The 26,492-nt window shown below is 42.3% G+C and overlaps 1 protein-coding gene and 1 long non-coding RNA gene across 3 annotated transcripts in view; one reads left to right on the top strand and one right to left on the bottom strand.

Moving 5' to 3' along the window:
- Positions 1–71: 71 nt before the first annotated feature.
- LOC139570200 (uncharacterized) lies at positions 72–3,314 on the bottom strand. Its single transcript, XR_011674027.1, has 2 exons — positions 3,174–3,314; positions 72–243 (listed from the first exon to the last, which is right to left on the bottom strand). It is a non-coding gene; the product is annotated as an uncharacterized lncRNA (long non-coding RNA).
- Positions 3,315–3,613: 299 nt separating this feature from the next.
- Positions 3,614–26,492, top strand: part of LOC139570197 (arf-GAP with dual PH domain-containing protein 1-like) — a 35,952-nt gene continuing 13,073 nt past the window's right edge. The window contains exons 1-4 of one of the 2 annotated variants that reach the window (XM_071391833.1): positions 3,614–4,003; positions 21,883–22,013; positions 22,591–22,682; positions 25,989–26,071. In XM_071391833.1, coding sequence (XP_071247934.1) covers positions 3,913–4,003; positions 21,883–22,013; positions 22,591–22,682; positions 25,989–26,071 — 397 coding nt within the window. In that variant the 5' untranslated portion in view covers positions 3,614–3,912. The remainder of the gene's footprint in view (positions 4,004–21,882; positions 22,014–22,590; positions 22,683–25,988; positions 26,072–26,492) is intronic. The other variant, XM_071391834.1, reaches the window with a different exon arrangement.

Here is a 26,492-nt window from a genome sequence, read left to right as displayed (position 1 = left end):
TTACCTAAATATTTATACGAAGCTTGAAACGCCGTCTACAATATTGCATTTTCATTGTATACACGCGGGGAAACTATCTTCATGTTTAGTATATCACTGCAACAGTTAAAGGTAACATTTTTGACAAAAATGACAGTATCCATCTGTATAGGAAGGGAAGTTCAGGGTATGGCCTCCTGGCTGGGTTTGTCCATCAGGTCTTTGAACCCCAGCTTTTCCAGAGGTTCTTTGGCCAACAGCTGCCTGAAATAGCGGAGGATAGTTTCACATTGGTGATGAGAGCAGTCGTGTTTATATCTAGTCATCTCATTCTCAACAGGAAATAAGTACAGCGCCACACTCACTTATCCATCTGGCATTCAAGGTAGTCCATTGACACATGGAGATATAATAGCTGCTGTCTTTCAAGCACTTTTTCTTTGAGTGCTTTTTATTTAACTAGGCAAATCAGTTAAGAACGGCAGGTAGTGGTTAGAGCGTTGGGCCAGTAACTGAAAGGTTGCTGGATCGAATCTGTCGTTCTGCCCCTGCTCAAGGCAGTTAACCCACTGTTCCTCGGTATGCCGTCAATGTAAATAAGAATTTGTTCTTAACTGACTTGCCAAGTTTAATAAAGGTACTTTTTTTTTTTTTAAGAACAAATTCTTATTTACAATGACGACGCTGGGCCAATTGTGCGCCGCCCTATGGGACTCCCAGTCAAGTCCGGATGTGATACAGCCTGGATAGTCTCCGGCAAGAGATGCGATGTTGCATTGTATTTCAAACACTAGACAGCTACATGGAGAGCAAAAGCAGTTGAACTGTCATTTCACAGATCTCATACACATGTGCTCAAACGCCCCTTTCCCTGGCATTTGAAAAGCAACCAGCTACAGCTGGAAACTACAGAAGTTATGTGAAGCTGCACAGTTGCTGGGTTGTCACTAGTTACCACAAAGTCGAAATTGGCTTAATCAAAAAATAATAAACAAATATTTGCAGTTTGATCTTTAGGTTAGGTTTAAAAAACAGATTTTAAGAAGATACATTTTAGATATACAGGGGCGTGGGAAGTGTGTGTGGCTATATGATTATGTTTATTTGTTTGGGTAACTGAGGAAATGCTTCCATCACTGTATGTCTCCATACAGTGCCTTTGGAAGTATTCAGACCCCTCAACTTTTTCCACATTTTGTTACGTTACAGCCTTATTATAAAATGTATTACATCGTTTTTTCCCCCTCATCAATCTATACACAATACCCCATAATAACAAAGCAAAAACAGGTTTTTATAAATGTTTGCTCATTTAGAAAAAGTGTGAAACTGAAATAATACATTTACATAAGTATTCAGACTCTACTCAGTACTTTGTTGAAGCATCTTTGGCAGCAATTACAGCATTGCGTCATCTTGGGTATGACGCTACAAGCTTGGCACACCTGTATTTGGGGAGTTTCTCCCATTCTTCTCTGCAAATCCTCTCAAGCTCTGTCAGGTTGGATGGGGAGTGTTGCTGCACAGCTATTTACAGGTCTCTCCAGAGATGTTCGATTGGGTTCATGTCGGCTCTGGCTGGGCAACTCAAGGACATTCAGAGACTTGTCCCAAAGCCACTCCTGCGTTGTCTTGGCTGTGTGCTTAGGGTTGTTGTCCTGTTGGAATGTGAACCTTTGCCCCAGTCTGAGGTCCTGAGTGCTCTGGAGCAGGTTTTCATCAAGGATCTATCTGTACTTTGCTCCGTTCATCTTTCCCTTGAGCCTGACTAGTCTCCCAGTCCCTGCCACTGAAAGACATCTCCACAGCATGATGCCACCACCATACTTCACCGTGGGGATGGTGCCAGGTTTCCTCCAGACGTGACGCTTGGCATTCAGGCCAAAGAAATCAATCTTTGTTTCTTCAGACCAGAGTATCTTGATTCTCATGATCAAAGTCCTTTAGGTGCTTTTTGGCAAGTGGGCTTTCATGTGCCTTTAACTGAGGAGTGGCTTCCGTCTGGCCACTACCATAAAGGCCTGATTGGTGGAGTGCTGCAGAGATGGTTGTCCTTCTGGAAGGTTCTCCCATCTCCACAGTGGAACTCTGGAGTTCTGTCAGTGTGACCATCAGGTTCTTGGTCACCTCCCTGACCAAGGCCTTTCTCTAGGAAAATACTTGGTGGTTACAAACTTCTTCCATTTAAGAATTATGGAGGCCACTGTGTTCTTGGGGATCTTCAATGCTGCAGATATGTGTTAGTACCCTTCCCCAGATCTGTGCCTCAACACAATCCTGTCTCTGAGCTCTACGGACAATTTCTTCAACCTCATGGCTTGGTTTTTCCTGTGGGACCTTATATAGACAGGTGTGTGCCTTTCCAAATCATGTCCAATCAATTCAATTTACTACAGGTAGAGTCCAATCAAGTTGTAGAAACATGGATAATCAATGGAAACAGGATGCACCTGAGCTCAATTTCGAGTCTCATAGCAAAGGGTCTGAATACTTTTGTAAATAAGGTAATTTGCAAAAATGTTTTTTTTTTTTTTACTTTTTGCTTTGTCATTATGGGGTATTGTGTGTAATTCATTTTAGAATAAAGCTGTAATGTAGGAAAATGTGGAAAAAGGGAAGGGGTCTGAATAATTTCTGAATGCACTGTATACATAGACAGGCTGGATCTAATGAAATTATACTAAAATAGTGTAGCACACAACTTGGATTTGTAGGAGTCTGTTAAACAAGAAATTCTGAAGATTAAACTGAAATCTCAAGCTAGCAAAACTTCTCAAAGTAAATAAGGTATTTTTGTTTTGAATATATTAGCAAAAAATTCTAAGAACCTGTTTTCACTTTGTCAGTATGGGGTATTCTGTGTAGATTGTTTAGGATTTTTGGTTTATTTAATCCATTTTAGAATAAGGCTGTGCTGTAACAAAATGTGGAAAAAGTCAAGGGGTCTGAATACTTTCCGAAGGCACTGTAGGTGGGGTTTAGCCATAATTATGACTGTGGCAACTAGTGACGATCCAGTTGCTACGCACGTCACGCAGCTATTGCTGGCTAAATATACATTTTCAATGTATAATTCAACTTCCGTATATTTGTACAATTTGGAGTTATTCAAATAATAATTACAAATAAATAAAAAAGCTATTGCTTGAACCAACTAGTCTGTTTCTCAACAACAAGTGGTTTATTTTTCTTACCGAAATTATCCTTTGTCGGGAGTACAGGGCCGAAAAAACTTACTGCTAAAGTGCATACTGTAGCGGTCGAGACAAAAAATAAACAAGACCTTCACCAATAAGTCATGCAAAGCCTGCAGTATATATGAAGCGCCGCATAGTTCTGACGTAGACAAACGTTCTGAGCTAGACATGAATAATCAACCCATAACATCGATTACGTTTTCGACAATCTGCTAACTTTTAAAGAGACAGAAACAAAGTTTAGACATTCTGTGACAAAAATAAGTAAAAGTACGAGCCAGCTAGTCTGCTGTCAAATCTTAAACAGTGAAATAGTTTATTTTGTCTAAGGTGCACAAAGTAGTCCTGATAAAAACGTATACATATGTTGGCTGTCACTGTCAGAAATAAAAAATGACACAGGTAGTCAGAAATTGTTTCATGATCATCATACCACTGGAGGTCTCACTGCAACTGCAGAAGGATGAGTCTGGGTAAAAGGAGGGGATGACAGACTTGAGATAATGCAGTTAGCAAGACTTCGTAGCCTAATAGAGCTGTAGTCAGGAGAGAGAGACTTGCCAAACCTTCAAATCATCACATCATCCACGCGGATTTATCATAGGCTATTCATTATTAGCATTTTTTTTTTAACATTTTGAGTAAAGTACAAGGTCACAATTTTATTGTTGCTTTATCCTAGTTAACGTGCTTTGTATTGAAGTCTTTCGGATTGGGTGGAGATCAAACGGTGACTATGGCCTCGGAGTCGGAGACGAATAAACGGCTCTTGCTAGATGTCCTGACCAGACCTGGAAACGATGCATGTGCGGATTGTGGCAATGCAGGTAGGAAACGAACTATTAATAAAAGAGGGGCGCCAAATATTTTACCGGTACCTATGCATGTGCTCACGTGTGCATATGAGCGACGCGCGAGGTCTCGTCATCCTAGTAGCGAATGCACCTGCCGTTGAGTCTTGAATAGCCTATTGTTTTCTGTTACCATTGTCAATGTGACAAGTCAGTGCTCTCCTTATCTGATGTCTATATTTTTTTTAACAGCAAAAGGCCTAATTCTAGTGCACTAAAAACAAAAGGTGTGGAAACAGAAAATAATATGAATTGCTTTCGAGACACACCTTATATTAGATTGGCAGCCAGTGCCTATTGAGGAGCTGGACTTTGGACCTTGTAAGGCTGTAGGCTATATGGAGAACTGCCATATGTATTGAGACATGCAGACCCGGTAAACAAAAGTCCTATACTTCACTGAGTACCTTCCATCATGTGGTTAAATTGATTACATGTGTGGTGTTGCTGAGTCATCCCTGTCCTGTTTGTCACCTGTTATTGCCGTTTGGAGTGTTTGTGGTGGCTAGTAGTCATTGTGTGACATCAATATAAATCGCTCTGGATTAGAGCATCTGCTAAATTACTCAAATGTACAATCCTCAGTGTGTTTCTGTGTCCTCAGTGTTTGAGGTGTGTGTAATGGGTGTCACTCAGTCTTGTCTGTCAGCATGCAACAACCTTCTGAGAGTGCATTTTCATATTGCGGATGGTCATTTCAATTTGGCTTTACAGTAACTATTGTCACATCCCTCCCCGGCCCCTCACCACCACTTCTGCATTATAGGACTTCCTCTCTTCTTCCCCTTCTCATCTCACAGTGATAAAAGTGAGCTGGTGGGGAGGTTCCAGGATGGGACTGATGCCCAGTGCTGGAGCTCTGCCCACCCAGGATTTCTTGGCAGTGGGCACCTATGTTTGGCAGTGGCACCATGTCTATAGGTTACATGAGGAATGATCATAAACACGTACTTTCACTACTGGCAGTCTGTGCTGCATTTCTTCATTACGACTTTGTGATGCAGATGTCAAATAACGCATATAGATAGTAAGTCTCACCTCACAGCGTTCACTCCTTTATGACTAATGTGTTTGTCGTGGAGATAAACATTTCAGTTTCTCAGGTCAGGTTTTTATTATAAAATAAGTGTTTTGTTCAATGAGGAAGTAGTGTATTTAATTGGAAAAGGGCTTACCAAGAAAAACTTCCAAAATGACTAATTCGAGGTAGAAATAAGTTGGAACACAAAAGCAGAAATTGATTTCCTTCAGCTCACTTTAATCCATATAGTATATTCCACTGTTTAATGCAGGCTAATTTACACCAGTGATGTATCACTGCCAAATGATTAGTCATCTGCTCCCACACATTGATGTCACACAGTATTATGCCAATGTTCAGAATGTCTCCGCTGCGTGAAATAGTGATATAAAGCAAGGCCAGATATTTCATCCCCTAGGCTAGTAGTTAAACTTACAATTACTAAGTAGAGTAATCTGATCCTAGATCTGTAGTTATGGGCTACTTCTGCCTCAATGTGTTTCTGAATGTATTGTACACTGAACAAAAATATAAATGCAACATGTAATGTGTTGGTCCCATGTTTCATGTGCTGAAATAAAAGATCCCAAAATGTTCCATACACACAAAAAGCTTATTTCTCTCAAATTTGTTTATATCCATGTAGTCAGAATTTATCTTTTGCCAAGATAATCCATCCACCTGACAGGTGTGGCATATCAAGAAGCTAATTAAAAAGCATGATCATTACACAGGTGCACCTTGTGCTGGGGACAATAAAAGGCCATTCTAAAATGTGCAGTTTTGCCATACAACACAATGCCACAGATGTCTCAAGTTGAGGGAGCGTGCAATTGGCATGCAGACTACAGGACTGTCCACCAGAGCTGTTGCAAGAGAATTTAATGTTAATTTCTCTACCATAAGCCACCTACAACGTCATTTTAGAGAATTTGGCAGTATTTCCAACAGGCCTAACAAACAACGTGTAACCACGCCTGCCCAGGACCTCCACATCCGGCTTCTTCACCTGCGGGATCATCTGACCAGCCACCCGGACAGCTGATTGAACATCTTTGGAGAGACGTGAAAATGTCCGTGCAGTGACGCTCCCCATCCAACCTGACAGAGCTTGAGAGGTTCTGCAGAGAAGAATGGGAGAAACTCCCCAAATACAGGTGTGCCAAGCTTGTAGCGTCATACCCACAAAGACTCGAGGCTGTAATCGCTGCCAAAGGTGCTTCAACAAAGTGATGAGTAAAGGGCCTGAATACTTATGTAAATGTGATTTTTCATTTTTTTTTTATACATTTGCAAAACATTTAAAAAATCTGTTTTTGGAGGGGATCACGTGACCCTTAAACGAGAAGGCTGCATGAACTAAGAGCTCCGCACAAGTAGTTTCCAATTCTTCATCTTACCTCCACTTCAAGTTAAACTCATTAGCTTAGTCAAAAAGTCATGGTAGCTACAAAAGGCGACATTACAGGTGACATTTTTACCCGGACTCAAGCAATAGCCACGGAAAAAGCCTCCAAGAAACAGCTAGCTTCAGAAAAAGCTAGCGCCATTAGCCAGGAGCAAGAGGACCCGTCCCCTCCCGAGGCCCAACAACTGCCAACCTCGCACTCTGTCGAAGACATCCTTTCTGAGCTGAGATCCCAACGTACCGAACTCAACATCAAATTAGATGGCATTAACTCTCAGCTCAGTGCGATAGGGGGCAAGGTGACAACCCTGGAAAATTCTTTGCCTGACATCAACAACAAGATAACCATCAACGCGGGGCGCCTGGATGAGGCAGAGGGTCGAATCCTATCCATGGAAAACTCACTGACAGATGCCATGGAAACAACAGCATCTGCTAAAAAGAAAATAGAGCATCTGGAAGAGAAAACAGAGGACCTGGAAAGTAGGAGGCAAAGGTATAATTGTGTTCTATTAAATCTGGCCGAAAAAGAAGAGGGAAACATGCCACTGATCCGCTACCTGCAAGACAAACTTCCCGAGTGGCTCCACCTGTCCACCGACAGGCCCATAGAACTCGAGAGAGCTCACCGAGCACTGAGGCCCACATCAGCAGCCAGACAACCACCGCGCACAATCACCATACGTTTCCTGAGATTCACCGACAAGGAACGAGTCATACAGGCGCCGAAAATCAACACCATTACAGTGGGACACGCCGAACTCACCTTATACCAGGACCTGTCTTCTGGAATACGCCGAAAGCACAGAGGTTTGACGAGGTGAAGAAATACTCCATTGACCGAGGCGTCTTTAGGGGATTCAAATACCCAAACGAGCTCAGGATTCTTCACCAAGGAGTCCTGCGACACATCAAAACTCCCGAAGAGGCAAAACGTTTTTTGAAGGACAATCCTGGCCACTGAGAAATGGACCAATGATTAAAAGCGATTACTGTTATTACTAATGGAGGTAAGACAACATATAGCCGCCATCCAATAACCCACCCGCCCAGCTAAATGTCATTATAACTGTCTAATTTGTATTTATTTTCTTTTAGCTGAGAGAGGGATAGGCCTATAGCCTAACCTAGGCCTACTAACGTTTTAGTCTACTTTTATGTCCCCTTTTTTAAATTATTATTTGTAGTTATCATTTTCACATAGGCCTCCACCATTAAATCTACTGACATGGAACTGCCATGGTCTAGGTCATGCAATAAAACTGAAAAAGACACTATTTGCTCTTAAAAAGGAAAGAGCAGACATTGCGCTATTGCAAGAGGCACACCTCTGTGATGCCGAACATTACAAACTCCGCAGAGCTTGGGTGGGACAGGTGTTTTCTCGTCTTTCAAATCAAACAGTAGAGGCACAGACATACTTATCCATAAGCATGTTCCATTCATAATTGACAAAAACATATCTGATCCGGAGGGGAGATTTATTCTGATAACTGGGTCACTGTATGGGCAACCAATTACTATCTTAAATATATACGCATACGCCTGCTTTCATGTCGAAAATGATAACCCTGTTCAATAAGCATTGTTTCCTTTGGAGTGCTGGCTGGAGATTTTAATTGTACCCTGAACCCAACCCTAGACAAATCATCTCAAGTCCCCACCACAAATCCCAGATCTGCAAAGATGTTGAACTCTCTTACTAAAGAGATGGGACTGATAGATATCTGGAGAGAGACTAATAGCTCATCTATGGACTATACATACTACTCTAATGTCCATAACACCTACTCTCGTATAGATTACATTTTTATCCCAAAGAGTTTCATAAATTCTGCCACGTGTACAATCGGATCCATAGCGCTTTCAGATCACGCCTTTGTCCACCTCCACTTTGACCTCTTTACTTAACAGAAATACCATGAGTATAGCAATAGGCCTAGTAGATTGCTGGCTTACCAATAAAAAGAGCAGTCAGAGTGTACAATCATGGCCATCCGACTAGCATATGATCCAAATAAGATACATTTAACTTTTCATGATTTTTGCAGCAAACGATATACTTCTGAGAGAAAACATACAGATGCAGAACTCCATTCCTTCCCAGAGGGAATCTCGCTACCTAAACTATCAGAGACCGACCAAGAAGATCTCAACTCCCTCTTCACTCCTGAGGAGGTCCTGGAGGCAATCACCTCCATGCCACCTAACAGGTCCCCAGGCCCAGATGGATTCCTCAGAGAGTTCTACAAAGCTTTTTGGCCCCAGCTTAGCCCTATTTTCATGCCAATGCTGGATGATTTTTGCAAAAACTGAGCTCTCCCAGACTGTATGTACAGGGCCGTCATTAGAGTGTTGCTCAAAAAAGACAAGGACCCTCTATCCTGCTCGCCCTTCCGGCCCATAAGCTTGTTGGATTTCAACTAAAAAATAATTACCAAATTGCTCGCCAAAAGACTAAATACTCTTCTTCACAAAATAATAAAAGCGGGCCAAACTGGATTTATTAGAGACAGGTTCTCTTCTCATAACATTCACCGTCTTTTTGATATTATAGATCAAGTAAACGCACAGAAGACCTCTGTCCTGCTGGCTTCACTTGATCCTGAGAAGGTGTTCGACAGGATGGTGTGGAGCTTTCTGTTTTCAGTCTTAGAAAAGTTCAATATGGGCCCAAACTTTATTAAATGGATGAAGTCCCTATACTGTTATCCAACTGCCATGGTGACTACTAATGGTCTGAATTCTGACCGATTCCCTTTGGGAAGTGGTACAAGACAAGGATACTCTCGGTCCCCCCTGCTCTACTTGTTGGGGGCGGAGCCTTTGGCAGAGTTGATAAGGAGCAATCCAAGTTTTATGGGTGTTTCTGCAGGCGGCCTGTAGCACAAAACTTCGCTCTACGCCGATGATGTCTTGCTCTACATATACAACCCTGAGAAATCCCTCCCATTTTAGACACAATTGCTCAGTACGGCAAGTATTTAGGATACAAGATACATTTGAACAAATCCACTGTTTGCCCTCTCAATCTTACACTCAACAGCTCTTTGAAGACACTCTGTCCGTTCGAATGGAAGACACAGGGGTTTCAATACATTTGGGTTTTTGTAACACCAGATCTGAATTGCCTTTTCAAGGAAAGTTATCTCCCACTCCTGGATCGAATCAAGAACGCTCTCCAAACCTGGATCTCCCTCCCAATTAGCTTAGTCAGAAGAATCAATGTTATCCGTATGAACATCCTCCCTAGATTGAACTATTTATTTCAGGTACTCTCATGCTATGTCCAAGTTTCCTTTTTCTAAACAACTAACCAAAGCATCACCAAATGTATATGGGGCAATAAAGAACTGAGGATCAAGTTCTCCACTCTATCGAAACCTGAATCTAAGGGTGGTCTTGCCCAAATCCGCAACATGCTAACATGGATCACAAACAGACAAGACTCAATGTGGATTCAGATAGAAGCCCAATCCTCTGGTTCATTGCCCCTAAGCTCAATTATATTCATGAATAACTTTAGTGAAGTGGGCAATATAGCCCCAAAAAACTTTGTGATTTACAGCACCCTTCTAGCATAGAGGGACTGTAAGAAATAACTTGGCATTTCCTCCCAAATATGTTCTCACTCGCCTATAGTATGCAACCCAGACTTGCCAAAAGCCCCGAGTAATGCCAACTTTAATCTTTGGGTTCAGGACCTTTTCAGACCTGTTTCATCAGAAAACCAGCTCTGTGTTGAATTCAATGTGCCAAGATCCATTAAAAAAAAGAATATCTTCAAATTAGACACATCATTTCCTCATTTACTTCCAAGGGGGTTTAGAGCTCAGCTGAATGAAGTTGAGACCCTTCTTGCTACAGCACAATCCATCAAAGGCAAAATCTCATATCTACAGACTCCTTTCTGAGAAAGGAGGCTCCTCCTTTACTCCTTTGAAAATAATCTGGGAAAAGGACCTTTGTCTGACTATCAGGGATGAGTTATGGGAGGAGGTTTGCAACAGGGTATACTGCTCCTCTGCTAATGTAAAAATGAAAGAATCGAATTACACATTTTTGTACAAATGTTATTACACCCCAGTGAGACTCCATAGAATGAATACAGACATTTCTCCTGACTGTAAAAGATGTACCTCTGAAAGTGGAACCTATATGCATGTACTTTGGAGTTGTAGAGAGATTACCAGATTTTGGCAACCTATACATACTGCTGCACAGAAAATACTCGATGTACAGTTTGATATGACCCCGTGTATCTATCTTCTTAATGCTCAGCAGGACTTTGTTCTTGATCCTGACAGAGAAAATGTGTTTATTACGATCACATACTTTGCTAAGAAATGTATTCTATTGTGGGCTTCTAATACTTTTCCTACATTTAAAATGTGGATTGACCAGATTGTTGACTTTCTCCCTCTTGAAAAGCTCACTTATGACCTCCACAAGAGACAGCCCAAGTTTGATAGACTCTGGTCTCCACTACTCAACTACATTTCAAATTGGATGGAGTGAATGGGGTGATTAGGGAAATAAGCAGATACATGTTGTGTAAGGTGCTGCAAAAACTCATTATTTGCTTTGTCGTCTCAGCTAAGGCTGGAAATAGCTAATAAGAACGCTACTAGTGCTGCTGCAAGTTTGTTTTGTTTTATATTTTATTTTATTATTTATGTCTGCCGCATGTGTGAATGTGGAATGTGTTTTGTTGGTTGAATGAAAACAAGAAACGTAATAAATCTTTCAATTGTAAAAAATATATCGGATTTTGGTTTGTCATTATGCGGTGTTGTGTGTAGATTGATGAGAAAAAACAACAATTTAAGCAATGTTAGAATAAGGATGTAACTTAACAAAATGTGGAAAAAGTCAAGGGGTCTGAGTACTTTCCAAATGCACTGTAGAAGCAGTGGTCCACTGAATGTCTTACATCTTCACCAGGTTGGCTTGTTTGGTGGAACATTCGTTTAATGTTTGCCGCTTATTGCAACTGCATGTTCCCTGACACGGCGTAGTACTCCGAGGAGCGAAGGCCCCAAGGTTGGTCCTGGCAGTAGCAGGCTGTTAAGGGACCTTGGTAGGACAAGGAACAGTTAAAGACAAGGCGGTCATTCTTGTTGTGGGTAACCATATGGTGAGGTAGGCACCATGCTTCTCGCGATTGGCTTTTTCCGCCTCTGGTGTCAGTGTGGCCACATATCCAGCTTACTCGAGTTTGCTAATTCCATTAGGGTGTGACACAGCTCTGTCCGGGTCCTTTGCTAGGCGAGACTCTGGCACGAAGGCGGGGCATGGCAACTTCTTGGGAGACATTCAATGGTGTAGAGGTCAACTCTGTCCACCTTGACATCAGGCTGTGGCAGTTTACAGTTGTTCAATGGCTTGGTGGTCTTGCTTGGACCAGGTTGCTACCTTCTCACTCTTTTGGGGGACCACATTGAGTTGCCAAAGCCTCTCTAAAAGAGTATCTCAGTAGTTGGGGAACTGAGGGATGTAAAGAGGCACTGGGCAGTATTGGGACTAGAGAGAGTCTCGATGTCTTTGGCTGGAGATACTCCAGAAGGTCCTAGTCTTACTGGGATGATTGGGGCAATGAGATGAGTGTGGTCATCACCGATGAGTACTGTAGCAAGGGGGAGGCATGAGTGATAGGAGTTGGAGGTAGTCCTCAATGGTGTTGGTACCTTCTCTGGAGGGATGCGGTCAGTTCTTCAGCCTCACCCTGTAGCTGGAGATGGCAGGCAGCTGGTTGTAGGAGAATGGTTCTCTCAGATCAATCACCGAGGATTGCATAGGTGTCAAGGGATCTTTCTTTGTTGTGGAGGGTTACCTTGACTAGTTTAAGGATAACTCTGTAACAGGGGAGTTGACCAGGCAGGTTTTGTTACTTGGATGCTGGTTGACCTCGCATAGAATTTGTGGGTGTTTGGTAAGGGTGGTTGGATTGGAGGCACCATACTTTGCAGATAGGTCGGGGGCACTACAGGCTGAGGATCGGCGAGAGGAAGCTGGGCTGGAGCCTGTTTTTGAGCCTTGGCTGGAGCCTATGGAGGAGGCTGGAGTGGAGCCCGTGGAGGCTGGAGTGGAGCCCGTGGAGGCTGGAGTAGAGCCTGAGGCTGGAATAGAGCTTTCTGAGGAGGCTGGAGTAGAGCCTGTGGAGGCTGGAGTGGAGCTTGCTGAGGATGCTGGAGTGGAGCCTGTGGGGGCTGGAATGGAGCCTGTGGGGGCTGGAATGGAGATGGCTGAGGAGGCTGGAGTGGAGCCTGTGGAGGCTGGAATGGAGCCTGTGGGGGCTGGAATGGAGATGGCTGAGGAGGCTGGAGTAGAGCCTGTGGAGGCTGGAGTAGAGCCAGGGTGCGTTGGAGTGCCCCATCGTCTTTGGGCCTCTGTTTGCTGTCTGGGGATTTAGGAATGGCTCCTGGGCCTCCTTCGGCATGGCTGATGTATTCAACCTCATATTCTTGGAGGTGAGCAGGCTGTTGGACCACGTGTCCAGAGCGCAGTGGTGTGGAAACGCCAGGAATAGGATTGTCAGGTTGTTCTTCTTTCATGGCCGCAATTGAATCCGACTCGAAGGACCATAGAAAAAAGGACTAGCCTAGGGTGGACTGTAAGTTAGGTTCAATGTTGCTGCCACTATGGGGCATCGGTCAACATGTAATGAGATGGAGTTGATTGGGACGGGGGGGTGGGGGGCGATTCTGTTGGCTTGTAAGGCCGGTTGGTAGGGTTAGGAAGGATGTGGTGGTCTAGGAGGAGATACAAAAAATACATATCAGGGGCAAATCAACATAAAAGTGCATGAATGAAGAAGTAGGGCCGGGTGAATAAACAGGAAAGAAATGGGCTAACGGTCAAATGTAATAAACTTAGAAAACTGCCAAACATTAACAAGAACAAAGGGAGCACATGGCACACAAACTGAGAGCATGAATAGCATCAAAAAGGTGTACAACAGACGAGAGCAATTGGCAGCATAATACATACCGTATTTAGCAATTGCACTTACATATGTGCCCGACCATCTCTTTTCGAAATTGTGTTTTCTACGTTGGATAAAAGTACAGATTCAGAGCTTTACATTTGTATACAATGCACTGCAGTTGAGGAACAATGGGAAAGTAATGCTGCATTGAAAGTTGATATACTTGTAACCCCACTTTTGAGAAAATGGACCTTCAATGTTTTGGTACACCTACTGGAGAGCGTTTCTTTGCCTACACCCATTCAGCATCGTTCACACCCTCTTAAGCCTTAGCCCCACCCATCCCTTTAAGGATTCACATGTGAGGCCATGTGCTAAACAAGAGTGAGTGTAGTAAACAACCAAAAATGTCAAGACTAAAAGTGGTGAAAGTAGTAGCCTAAAATAAGGCTAAACTCCAGGTAAAAATACACTTTATCTAGTCCTATATCCTCATCTGACTTTGGTGCAGGTCATGTTGTTCTTCACATTACTGTCTCAGGTAAACACACAGTAATCAAATCAAAATGTATGTGTCACATGCACAGGATACAGGAGGTGTTTGCATTGTAGCAATATCAAAAATAGAAAGTGCCCAGATACATTTTTTATAATTTTTGAAATATTTTAATTATTAAATAAGGCTTACCCAGACACACTTGTCTAAGTATATAGATGGGTCATGTGAAAGAGAGGCTATAACTACCCCCAGCCACATCTAGCTAAGTGGATGGGTCTCTATTGCCTAGAGCTGTTCACATGTTCATGAAATACAATAGATGGCTATATCACCCCCAGACACAACTGGTTCATCACAACTGTTTCCCATTGATCTTTGTCGATAGCGCCTTTTCAATTCAGGGCAGCAATGTTGTTGAAAGCAGTAGCAACACTTTTGCAGTTTTCCGTGGCTATAATCTTCCAAAAAAGCTGTGGTAGTAAGGATTATGTACTCATACTGAGCAGCTCAAGCTATAGACAGACCAATCAAAACTCATCTCTCGGCATGTCCAGCCCAACCATTATCTCAGCCAATCATGGTTCGCGGGAAGGTTCCTGGCTTTTTCCGTGGCTAAACCAACTAGGCTCGTAATTTAACAATTGTTATCGTATTAGAGGTCGACCGATTATGATTTTTCAACGCCGATACCGATACCGATTATTGGAGGACCAAAAAAAGCCGATACCGATTGATCGGCCGATTTGTTTTGTTTTTTGTAATAATGACAATTACAACAATACTGAATGAACACTTATTTTAACTTAATATAATACATCAATAAAATCAATTTAGCCTCAAACAAATAATGAAACATGTTCAATTTGGTTTAAATAATGCAAAAACAAAGTGTTGGAGAAGAAAGTAAAAGTGCAATATGTGCCATGTAAAAAAGCTAACGTTTAAGTTCCTTGCTCAGAACATGAGAACATATGACAGCTGGTGGTTCCTTTTAACATGAGTCTTCAATATTCCCAGGTAAGAAGTTTTATGTTGTAGTTATTATAGGAATTATAGGACTATTTCTCTCTATACCATTTGTATTTCATATACCTTTGACTATTGGATGTTCTTATAGGCACTTTAGTATTGCCAGTGTAACAGTATAGCTTCCGTCCCTCTCCTCGCCCCTACCTGGGCTCGAACCAGGAACACATAGACAACAGCCACCCTCGAAGCATTGTTACCCATCGCTCCACAAAAGCCGCGGCCCTTGCAGAGCAAGGGGAACAACTACTCCAGGTCTCAGAGCGAGTGACGTTACCAATTGAAACACTATTAGCACGCACCCCGCTAACTAGCTAGCCATTTCACATCGGTTACACCAGCCTAATCTCGGGAGTTGATAGGCTTGAAGTCATAAACAGCTCAATTCTTGAAGCATTGCGAAGCTCTACTGGCAAAACGCATGAAAGTGCTGTTTGAATGAATGCTTACAAGCCTGCTGCTGCCTACCATCGCTCAGTCAGACTGCTCTATCAAATCATAGACTTAATTATAACATAATAACACACAGAAATACGAGCCTTAGGTCATTAATATGGTCGAATCCATAAACTATCATTTCGAAAACAAAATGTTTATTCTTTCAGTGAAATACGGAACCGTTCCGTATTTTATCTAACGGGTAGCATCCATAAGTCTAAATATTCCTGTTACATTGCACAACCTTCAATGTCATGTCATAATTACATAAAATTCTGGCAAATTAGTTCGCAACGAGCCAGGCGGCCCAAACTGTTGCATATACCCTGACTCTGCGTGCAATGAACGCAAGAGAAGTGACACAATTTCACCTGGTTAATATCACCTGCTGACCTGGATTTCTTTGAGCTAATTATGCTGATTTAAAAATGTATACTTCTGTGTATTGATTTTAAGAAAAGCATTGATGTTTATGCTTAGGTACAGTCGTGCAACGATTGTGCTTTTTTCGCAAATGCGCTTTTGTTAAATCAACCCCCGTTTGGCGAAGTTCGCTGTCTTTGTTAGGAAGAAATAGTCTTCACACAGTTCGCAACGAGCCAGGCGGCCCAAACTGCTGCATATACCCTGACACTGTTGCAAGAGAAGTGACACAATTACCCTAGTTAAAAGAAATTCATGTTAGCAGGCAATATTAACTAAATATGCAGGTTTAAAAATATATACTTGTGTATTGATTTTAAGAAAGGCATTGATGTTTATGGTTAGGTACACGTTGGAGCAACGACAGTCCTTTTTCGCGAATGCGCATCGCATCGATTATATGCAACGCAGGACACGCTAGATAAACTAGTAATATCATCAACCATGTGTAGTTAACTAGTGATTATGATTGATTGATTGATTGTTTTTTATAAGATAAGTTTAATGCTAGCTAGCAACTTACCATGGCTTCTTACTGCATTCGCGTAACAGGCAGGCTCCTCATGGAGTGCAATGTAAGGCAGGTGGTTAGAGCGCTGGACTAGTTAACCGTAAGGTTGCAATATTGAATCCCCGAGCTGACAAGGTAAAAATCTGTCGTTCTGACCCTGAACAAGACAGTTAACCCACCGTTCCTAGGTAGTCATTGAAAATAAGAATGTGTTCTTAACTGACTTGCCTAGTTAAATAAAGGTGTAAAAAAAAAAAAAAAATGTCCAAATCGGTGTTCAAAAATACCCATTTCCGATTGTTATGAAAACTTGAAATCGGCCCTAATTAATCGGCCATTCCGAATAATCGGTCGACCTCTAATTCCTATGTACAGATATTAATGCACATGAAAGTTCACATGTTCAAGAAAGCATTTCTGCCAAAAATGTATGAAGGAAAGTTTTTTACGTTCTCCTGTAAAGTAGTGACGCCTGTCATATGCCCAATTTTCTGAAACGGGGCACATGCTGCATAAACACAACTATGTAATACATAATGCTCCTACTGATTATTTCACGCACAGAAGGGAAGGAAGAGAATGTCACCCGTGGAAACCTGGAACATCTGGCTTCCTCATCAGAGGATGTGTTGTGGTCAGGAGGAAAGAGGCTGAGGAGTGAGAAAGAGGCCGAGGAGTGGGGATTTGGGAGTGACAACAGGTGTGGAAACAGGTGTAGTGGGAAGGGGCGTGGCCTAGACCAATTTGGAGCAATTAGTTAATCTGAAGGGGAATGGTCTTCAATACCATTCCATCCATTATTATGAGCCGTCCTCCCTTCACCAGCCTCCTCTGGTGCATACACACACACACACAAGGGGAATCCAAAGTGTGTTAACGATGGTGTTTTCCACCTCACCGATATTAACAGTCATGTCATGTGGATGACCATTTCCATTGAGGGAAATCCCAGTGACAGAAGCCAATGTGTTCTGTGTTGTTGATCAGTCAGGGCAATCTCCTGGGTGGTGTCTCTGCTCTGTTCTCTGATTCACATACCTAGTGACCCCCCCCCCCCGTAGAGTGGCCCATTCTGAGGCGGAGTGTTTCCATAGAGATGGAGTCATTGTTAATGGACACGAGGCCACACCCTGATTACATATTGTGGGCTGTCAGAGCGCATGGATACAATAGAGAGATGGGACAAAGTCCACACAAAGCAGGCCCCCCAACCTCTATCTCTCTCTCTTTCCTCCTCCCAATTTCTGTGTGTGTGTGTGTGTGACAGAGAGATGAACACAAAGCCTGTGGGTTTGCAAGGGGCTTCCCTATGTGTGTGTGAATGTGGTTTGTTAGAACTGGGTGTCAGACCTGGGTCAGCTGCTGAGAGGGTGGTCCTGCCAGCCATGCAAACTGTGATTACATTATGAGAGGTTCCAGTAGCTCAGGAACTATTACACTGAGTAGAAACATGAGCTGAAGCAAGCTGAAACGATATTGAAGTTTATACGTCGAGTCCAAACAGCAGTTTTGGACGAACACACACATTTAAACATAATAGGTATCAGCTGATTAGGCTATGTTCATGGTGTCAAAGGTCTATGCAATTCCTGGATGAATGCTCTCTTTAGAGTCAAGGCATTAGGTCATTCAGTCAGCCAATTTCTCTCTCAGAATCGCGCGTGCGTGCATGTGTGTTTGAATGTATGATAACATCTGTCATATCATCTGGACACATACTTGTCAACATGAATATCTCAATTAGAGGTCGACCGATTAATCTGCATGGCCGATTAATTAGGGCCGATTTAAATTTTTCATAACAATCGGTAATCGGCCTTTTTGGATGCCGATTACATTGCAATCCACGAGGAGACTGCGTGGCAGGCTGACCGCCTGTTACGCGAGTGCAGTATCAAAAGGACCTTGTGGCTGCAAGGAGCCAAGGTAAGTTGCTAGCTAGCATTAAACTTATCTTATAAAAAACAATCAATCGTCACATAATCACTAGTTAACGACACATGGTTGATGATATTACTAGGTTAACTAGCTTGTTCTGCTTTGCATATAATCAATGCGGTGCCTGCCTGTTAATTTATCATCGAATCACAGCCTACTTAAACTTCGCCAAACGGGTGATGATTTAACAAAAGCACATTTGCGAAAATAGCACAATCGTTGCACAAATGTACCTAACCATAAACATCAATGCCTTTCTTAAAATCAATACACAAGTATATATTTTTAAACCTGCATATGTAGTTAAAAGAAATTCATGTTAGCAGGCAATATTAACTAGGGAAATTATGTCACTTCTCTTGCGTTCATTGCAAGCAGAGTCAGGGAGTATGCAGCAGTTTGGGCCGTCTGGCTCGTTGCGAACTGTGTGAAGACAATTTCTTCCTAACAAAGACCGTAATTAATTTGCCAGAATTTTATATAAGTATGACATAACATTGAAGGTTGTGCAATGTAACAGCAATATTTAGACTTGGGGTTGCCACCCGTTCAATAAAATACGGAACGGTTCCGTATTTCACTGAGAGAATAAATGTTTTGTTTTCAAAATTATAGTTTCCGGATTTTACCATATTAATGACCAAAGGCTCATATTTCTGTGTAAGTAAATGATTTGATATTTGATAGAGTAGTCTGACTGAGTGGTGGTAGGCAGAAGCAGGCTCGTAAGCATTCATTCAAACAGCACTTTACTGCATTTGCCAGCAGCTCTTCGCAATGCTTGAAGCACAGCGCTGTTTATGACTTCAAGCCTATCAACTCCCGAGATTAGCCTGGCAATACTAAAGTGCCTATAAGAACATCCAATAGTCAAAGGTATATGAAATACAAATGGTATAGAGAGAAATAGTCCTATAATTCCTATAATAACTACAACATAAAACTTCTTACCTGGGAATATTGAAGACTCATGTTAAAAGGAACCACCAGCTGTCATATGTTCTCATGTTCTGAGCAAGGAACTTAAACGTTTTTTACATGGCACATATTGCACTTTTACTTTCTCTCCAACACTTTGTTTTTGCCTTTTTTAAACCAAATTGAATATGTTTCATTATTTATTTGAGACAAAATGTATTTTATTTATGTATTATGTTAAGTTAAAATAAAAGTGTTCATTGTTCATTCAGTATTGTTGTAATTGTCATTATTACAAATATATATATATTTATATATACAGTGGGGAGAACAAGTATTTGATACACTGCCGATTTTGAAGGTTTTCCTACTTACAAAGCATGTAGAGGTCTGTAATTTTTATCATAGGTACACTTCAACTGTGAGAGACGGAATCTAAAACAAAAATCCAGAAAATCACATTGTATGATTTTTAAGTAATTCATTTGCATTTTATTGCATGACATAAGTATTTGATACATCAGAAAAGCAGAACTTAATATTTGGTACAGAAACCTTTGTTTGCAATTACAAAGATCATACGTTTCCTGTAGTTATTGACCAGGTTTGCACACACTGCAGCAGGGATTTTGGCCCACTCCTCCATACATACCTTCTCCAGATCCTTCAGGTTTCGGGGCTGTCGCTGGGCAATACGGACTTTCAGCTCCCTCCAAAGATTTTCTATTGGGTTCAGGTCTGGAGACTGGCTAGGCCACTCCAGGACCTTGAGATGCTTCTTACGGAGCCACTCCTTAGTTGCCCTGGCTGTGTGTTTCGGGTCGTTGTCATGCTGGAAGATCCAGCCACGACCCATCTTCAATGCTCTTACTGAGGGAAGGAGGTTTTTGGCCAAGATCTCGCGATACATGGCCCCATCCATCCTCCCCTCAATACGGTGCAGTCGTCCTGTCCCCTTTGCAGAAAAGCATCCCCAAAGAATGATGTTTCCACCTCCATGCTTCACGGTTGGGATGGTGTTCTTGGGGTTGTACTCAACCTTCTTCTTCCTCCAAACACGGCGAGTGGAGTTTAGACCAAAAAGCTCTATTTTTGTCTCATCAGACCACATGACCTTCTCCCATTCCTCCTCTGGATCATCCAGATGGTCATTGGCAAACTTCAGACGGGCCTGGACATGCGCTGGCTTGAGCAGGGGGACCTTGCGTGCGCTGCAGGATTTCAATCCATGACAGCGTAGTGTGTTACTAATGGTTTTCTTTGAGACTGTGGTCCCAGCTCTCTTCAGGTCATTGACCAGGTCCTGCCGTGTAGTTCTGGGCTGATCCCTCACCTTCCTTATGATCATTGATGCCCCACGAGGTGAGATCTTGCATGGAGCCCCAGACCGAGGGTGATTGACCATCATCTTGAACTTCTTCCATTTTCTAATAATTGCGCCAACAGTTGTTGCCTTCTCGCCAAGCTGCTTGCCTATTGTCCTGTAGCCCATCCCAGCCTTGTGCAGGTCTACAATTTTATCCCTGATGTCCTTACACAGCTCTCTGGTCTTGGCCATTGTGGAGAGATTGGAGTCTGTTTGATTGAGTGTGTGTACAGGTGTCTTTTATACAGGTAACAAGTTCAAACAGGTGCAGTTAATACAGGTAATGAGTGGAGAACAGGAGGGCTTCTAAAAGAAAAACTAACAGGTCTGTGAGAGCCGGAATTCTTACTGGTTGGTAGGTGATCAAATACTTATGTCACGCAATAAAATGCAAATTAATTACTTAAAAATCATACAATGTGATTTTCTGGATTTTTGTTTTAGATTCCGTCTCTCACAGTTGAAGTGTACCTATGATAAAAATGACAGACCTCTACATGCTTTGTAAGTAGGAAAACCTGCAAAATCGGCAGTGTATCAAATACTTGTTCTCCCCACTGTATATAAAAATCGTCCGATTAATCGGTATCGGCTTTTTTTGGTCCTCCAATAATAGGTATTGGTATCGGCGTTGAAAAATCCTAATCGGTCGACCTCTAATCTTAAAATGCTGTGTCCAAAAAAATCCCAAGTGCATGTTCATATTCATGTTTGTGGCCGATACAATGCAGTCTATTCCTTCCATAGCAAAGTGCTCTCTGCAGAGTTCATGTGTTTGTCTGCCAGATCTCTGTAGTGGCTGTGTGGGTGTGGGTGTGTGTAAGTGTGTGGTTTTGATGAACAGTGCTTTAATACTGTCTGTGGATTTTTATCAGTGAATATCTCAGCCTGTTTCCTGTGCTAAGCCTAAATATTATTTCCCCTTTGTCCGCACCCACACCCACACACACACACACCCACACACACACACACACACACACACACACACACACACACACACACACACACACACACACACACACACACACACACACACACACACACACACACACACACACACACACACACACACACACACGGTATCTGTTTCTCTTTCTCTCTCTACGCAGCACGTGTCCTTTACTCCTTCAGTTATATTGGCCTCTTTACTTTGCACCTAATACCTTTCAGAAGTGTGTGCGTCAGCACTTTTAATATTTATAGTTTGAACATTGAGCTCATATCCCTTCTGTTGCACCGTGTTTATGACCCTGTATCTTCCCTTCTGTTCCTCCCCCCTCTCCCTCCATATCGCTCTATCCACCCTGCTCTCTCCCCCATTCTTCATTCCGCCTCACCCTCCCCTCTGTCCCCTCCCGCTTCCCACTCTCTCTCATCAGAGCCAGACTGGGCGTCGGTGACTTTGGGTGTGTTTGTGTGCCAGGGCTGCTCTCTCCTCCACAGAGGCATCCCCCACATCAGCAGGGTCAAGTCCGTCCAGCAGGAGTCATGGGAGGCCTCAGAGGTGGAGGTCAGTAACTCTACTGTACCAGAGGGGGAAGCATGAGAGAATGTATATTATATTGCATCACATTGGTCCTATTTACAATTGTTACCTATTGCCAATTACAACCTGATTTGAGATCAGATCTTGCCATCCAACTTCTTAAGTCTGCCCATTTTAGGCCAAACAAAAAAAACGGACCATCAGTCAGTTCCAGTAGTGTGTCTGGCACATTGCCTTCTTTAGACTGGGAAGCCTAATTCCCACAGGGACTTGTTCATCATTTCTAAATACAATAATAATGTCAACTCCAAGAGACCACCACTGATGGGATTTGGGGAGTGAAAGCCTTGAGGGAGAGTGATAGACTCGACATAGCACTACCTGGGGGTTAGAAGGGATAGAGGATTCTCGGACTAAAGTTACAATAAGACATGTTGATTGGAGTTGCTGATAATTCCCTGAGGGAAACATAAAGACAGAAAACAAGATGCTTGGACTGCAATTTAGTACTACTCTTAGTTTCCTTCCCGTAAATATCAGTCTTAAAAATGGCCCTTATGTGTTGTCAATGCATTAATGGATTTGTTCCGTCTATCGTCAGCTAATGGCTGCCATGGGTAACGAAGCAGCCAAAGCTAAGTACGAGCAGAAGGTTCCAGCATTCTACTACAGACCCAAACACACAGACTGCAAGTAAGTCACCCACGTCACTGAGTGATAATGAACTAACAACAGGTACGTTGGTATGTACAGTTGAAGTCGGAAGTTTACATACACCTTAGCCAAATACATTTAAACTCAGTTTTTCACAATTCCTGACATTTAATCCTAGTAAAACTTCACTGTCTTAGGTCAGTTAGGACCACCACTTTATTTTAAGAATGTGAAATGTCAGAATAATAGTAGAGAGAATGATTTATTTCAGCTTTTATTTCTTTCATCACATTCCCAGTGTTTCAGAAGTTTACATACAGTCAATTAGTAGCATTGCCTTTAAATTGTTTATCTTGGGTCAAACGTTTCGGATAGCCTTCCACAAGCTTCCCACAATAAGTTGGGTGAATCTTGGCCCATTCCTCCTGACAGAGCTGGTGTAACTGAGTCAGGTTTATAGGCCTCCTTCCTCACACACGCTTTTTCAGTTCTGTCCACAAATTTTCTATAGGATTGAGGTCAGGGCTTTGTGATGGCCACTCCAATACCTTGACTTTGTTGTCCTTAAGCCATTTTGCCACATTTTTGGAAGTATGCTTGGGGTCAATGTCCATTTGGAAGACCCATTTGCGACCAAGTTTTAACTTCCTGACTGATGTCTTGAGATGTTGCTTCAATATATCCACATAATTTTCCTGCCTCATGATGCCATCTATTTTGTGACGTGCACCAGTCCCTTCTGCAGCAAAGCACCCCCACAACATGATGCTGCCACCCCCGTGCTTCACAGTTGGGATGGTGTTCTTCGGCTTGCAAGCATCCCCCTTTTTCCTCCAAACATAACGAAGGTCATTATGGCCAAACAGTTCTATTTTTGTTTCATCAGACCAGAGGACATTTCTCCAAAAAGTACGATATTTGTCCCAATGTGCAGTTACAAACCGTAGTCTGGCTTTTTTATGGCCGTTTTGGAGCAGTGGCTTCTTCCTTGCTGAGCGGCCTTTCAGGATATGTCGATATAGGACTCATTTTACTGTGGATATAAATACTTTTGTACCTGTTTCCTCCAGCATCTTCACAAGGTGCTGTTGTTCTGGGATTGATTTGCACTTTTCGTACCAAAGTACGTTCATCTCTAGGAGACAGAATGCGTCTCCTTCCTGAGCGGTATGACGGCTGCGTGGTCCCATGGTGTTTATACTTGCTTACTATTGTTTGTACAGATGAACGTGGTACCTTCACGCGTTTGGAAATTGCTCCCAAGGATGAACCAGACTTGTGGAGGTCTACAATGTTTTTTCTGAGGTCTTGGCTGATTTCTTTAGATTTTCCCATTATGTCAAGCAAAGAGGCACTGAGTTTGAAGGTAGGCCTTGAAATACATCCACAGGTACACCTCCTATTGACTCAAATGATGTCAATTAGCCTATCAGAAGCTTCTAAAGCCATGACATCATTTTCTGGAATTTTCCAAGCTGTTTAAAGGCACAGTCAACTTAGTGTATGTAAACTTCTGACCCACTGGAATTGTGATACAGTGAATTGTATGTTATATAATCAGTCTGTAAAAAATTGTCATGCACAAGTAGATGTTCTAACCGACTTGCCAAAACTATAGATTGTTGATAAGAAATTTGGTTGAAAAACGAGTGATTGAAAAACTAGTTTTAATTACTCCAAACTAAGTTTATGTAAACTCCCGACTTCAACTGTACATGGTAGTGGTATACAAGGGAATAACTGCTGTGTCATGTGCTGTTATTGTAAAACGTGTACAGTTTAGAACTGAAATGTATAGCACTGAAATGTAACATGCTGCAGTACTTCTTCTTCCTCGTGTGTGTGTGTGTGTGTGTGTGTGTGTGTGTGTGTGTGTGTGTGTGTGTGTGTGTGTGTGTGTGTGTGTGTGTGTGTGTGTGTGTGTGTGTGTGTGTGTGTGTGTGTGTGTGTGTGTGTGTGTGTGTGTGTGTGTGTGTGTGTGTGTGTGTGTGTGTGAGAGTGAAAGATGAGGCTAAAGTGTGACGTGTGACTACCAGGGTTGGGGTCAATTCCAATTCATTTTAAATTCCAATTCAATATTGGAATTCATTTAGTGTAGTGGAGAATTTACATTGAATTCAATTTGAATTTTAAAAAATCTTCAAGTAATGGAGATTGAATTGGAATTGTAAAACTATTGAATCTTTTTAATTTAATTCAATATATTCCCAGTTAATGGAATTAATGGATTTAGTATAAAAAAACTGACAGCAGGAATTGAATTCAAATTGGAATTTGGGGAATTGTTAGCTAATTTAATTCATGGAATTTATCTAACATTGGAATTGAGAGGAAGTGAATTATCTCTGAATTCAAAGACCGACTTCAATGGAATTTACAGGGACAGGGAATTTAATTAGAATGTAATTTGTGGAATTAATCCCAACCCTGGTGACTACTACACTGCAGATTTATGCCTCTTGAAAAACAGTGTGTTGTCTGTGCCATTACTCTTCTCTGTGGGTACTAAACCAACAAGCATGTTACATGTGAGAGAGCTGATAGTGAGAGGCAGTCGAATGGTTTACTTTAATCTAGGTAGCCTAGCAGTTAAGAGATTTAGGGCAGTAACCGAAAGGTCGCCGGTTCCAATCCCTGAGCTGACTAGGTGAATCTGTCAATGTGCCCTTGAGCAAGGCACTTAACCCTAATTTATCCTGTAAATCGCTCTGGATAAGAGCGTCTGCTAAATGACTAAAATGTATATATTTCTTTATGAATAATCTGGTGCTTGTGCTTTCAGAAAAGCTGCAAAATACTGTCTGACCATACTGACATGATTATAAGTGACAGGAAAGAAAGATAGGAACATCTGAAAGAGCCGTTTTTATACTGTATGTAGGTCTATCAGAGAGAAAGAGGAGAGGCTGTTGTTGGCATGGCGATGTTCTCCTCGTCACACACAACTAAAGATAGATCTAAAGATAGATCTTCTATTACTCTCATCAATCTTTTTATCCTGGAGTAAAGGAGTGTGTGTGTGTGTGTGTGTGTGTGTGTGTGTGTGTGTGTGTGTGTGTGTGTGTGTGTGTGTGTGTGTGTGTGTGTGTGTGTGTGTGTGTGTGTGTGTGTGTGTGTGTGTGTGTGTGTGTGTGTGTGTGTGTGGTGTGTGTGTGTGTGGGTGTATACGGGCAATGGAGGTGAAAGGAAAAGAGAATCTGTCACAGCAAGATTAGTAGAAATGTGGCCTGTGTCCCAAACTCCCAGCTTGTTAGCCCATCACCCGTTCAGCTAACAGCATGGCACCTGTGCTATAAAGAAAGCTGAGAGAAGGTGAAACACGTCCATTGCGTCATTGTGTTCCAGGCTACTGCGGGAGCAATGGATCCGAGCCAGGTACGAGAGGAACGAGTTTGAGTTCATCGAGAAACAGGAGCCTTACTCTGCAGGTGAGCTGACATTAGGGGTGTTACGGTGACCATATTACCGCTACACCGGCAGTCACGAGTCATGACGGCAGTCAAATTCCACGTGACCGTTTAGTCACGGTAATTAGGCTTCCCCATGTGCTGATGGTGCTGATGGTCATTAGTAGCCTACCAAACTTCCTAACTGCCTAGTACTCAGTACTCTATTGTCCCTCTATCAATGCATATGTATTCGAAAATCTAATCAAACACTTCATGAGAGCCCATGAGCTCATGTTGCGCAACATTTCTATAGGCTATGCAATTGTGTGAGAAAACAGTGTTGATTGCCTCTATTAAAAATAGGAGGATCCCATCAGCTTTCTATAGGCTAGGCCTACTATATTTATTTCTCTACTTTCCTAATATTTAGCACATTGCTTATATTTACAAAAGGAGTATA

The sequence above is a fragment of the Salvelinus alpinus genome, chromosome 3 (assembly GCF_045679555.1).
Source record: "Salvelinus alpinus chromosome 3, SLU_Salpinus.1, whole genome shotgun sequence".
In the NCBI taxonomy this organism is placed as follows: domain Eukaryota; kingdom Metazoa; phylum Chordata; class Actinopteri; order Salmoniformes; family Salmonidae; genus Salvelinus; species Salvelinus alpinus.
Note: the sequence above shows the minus strand (reverse complement) of the source record. Positions and strands in the feature narration are given on the sequence as shown.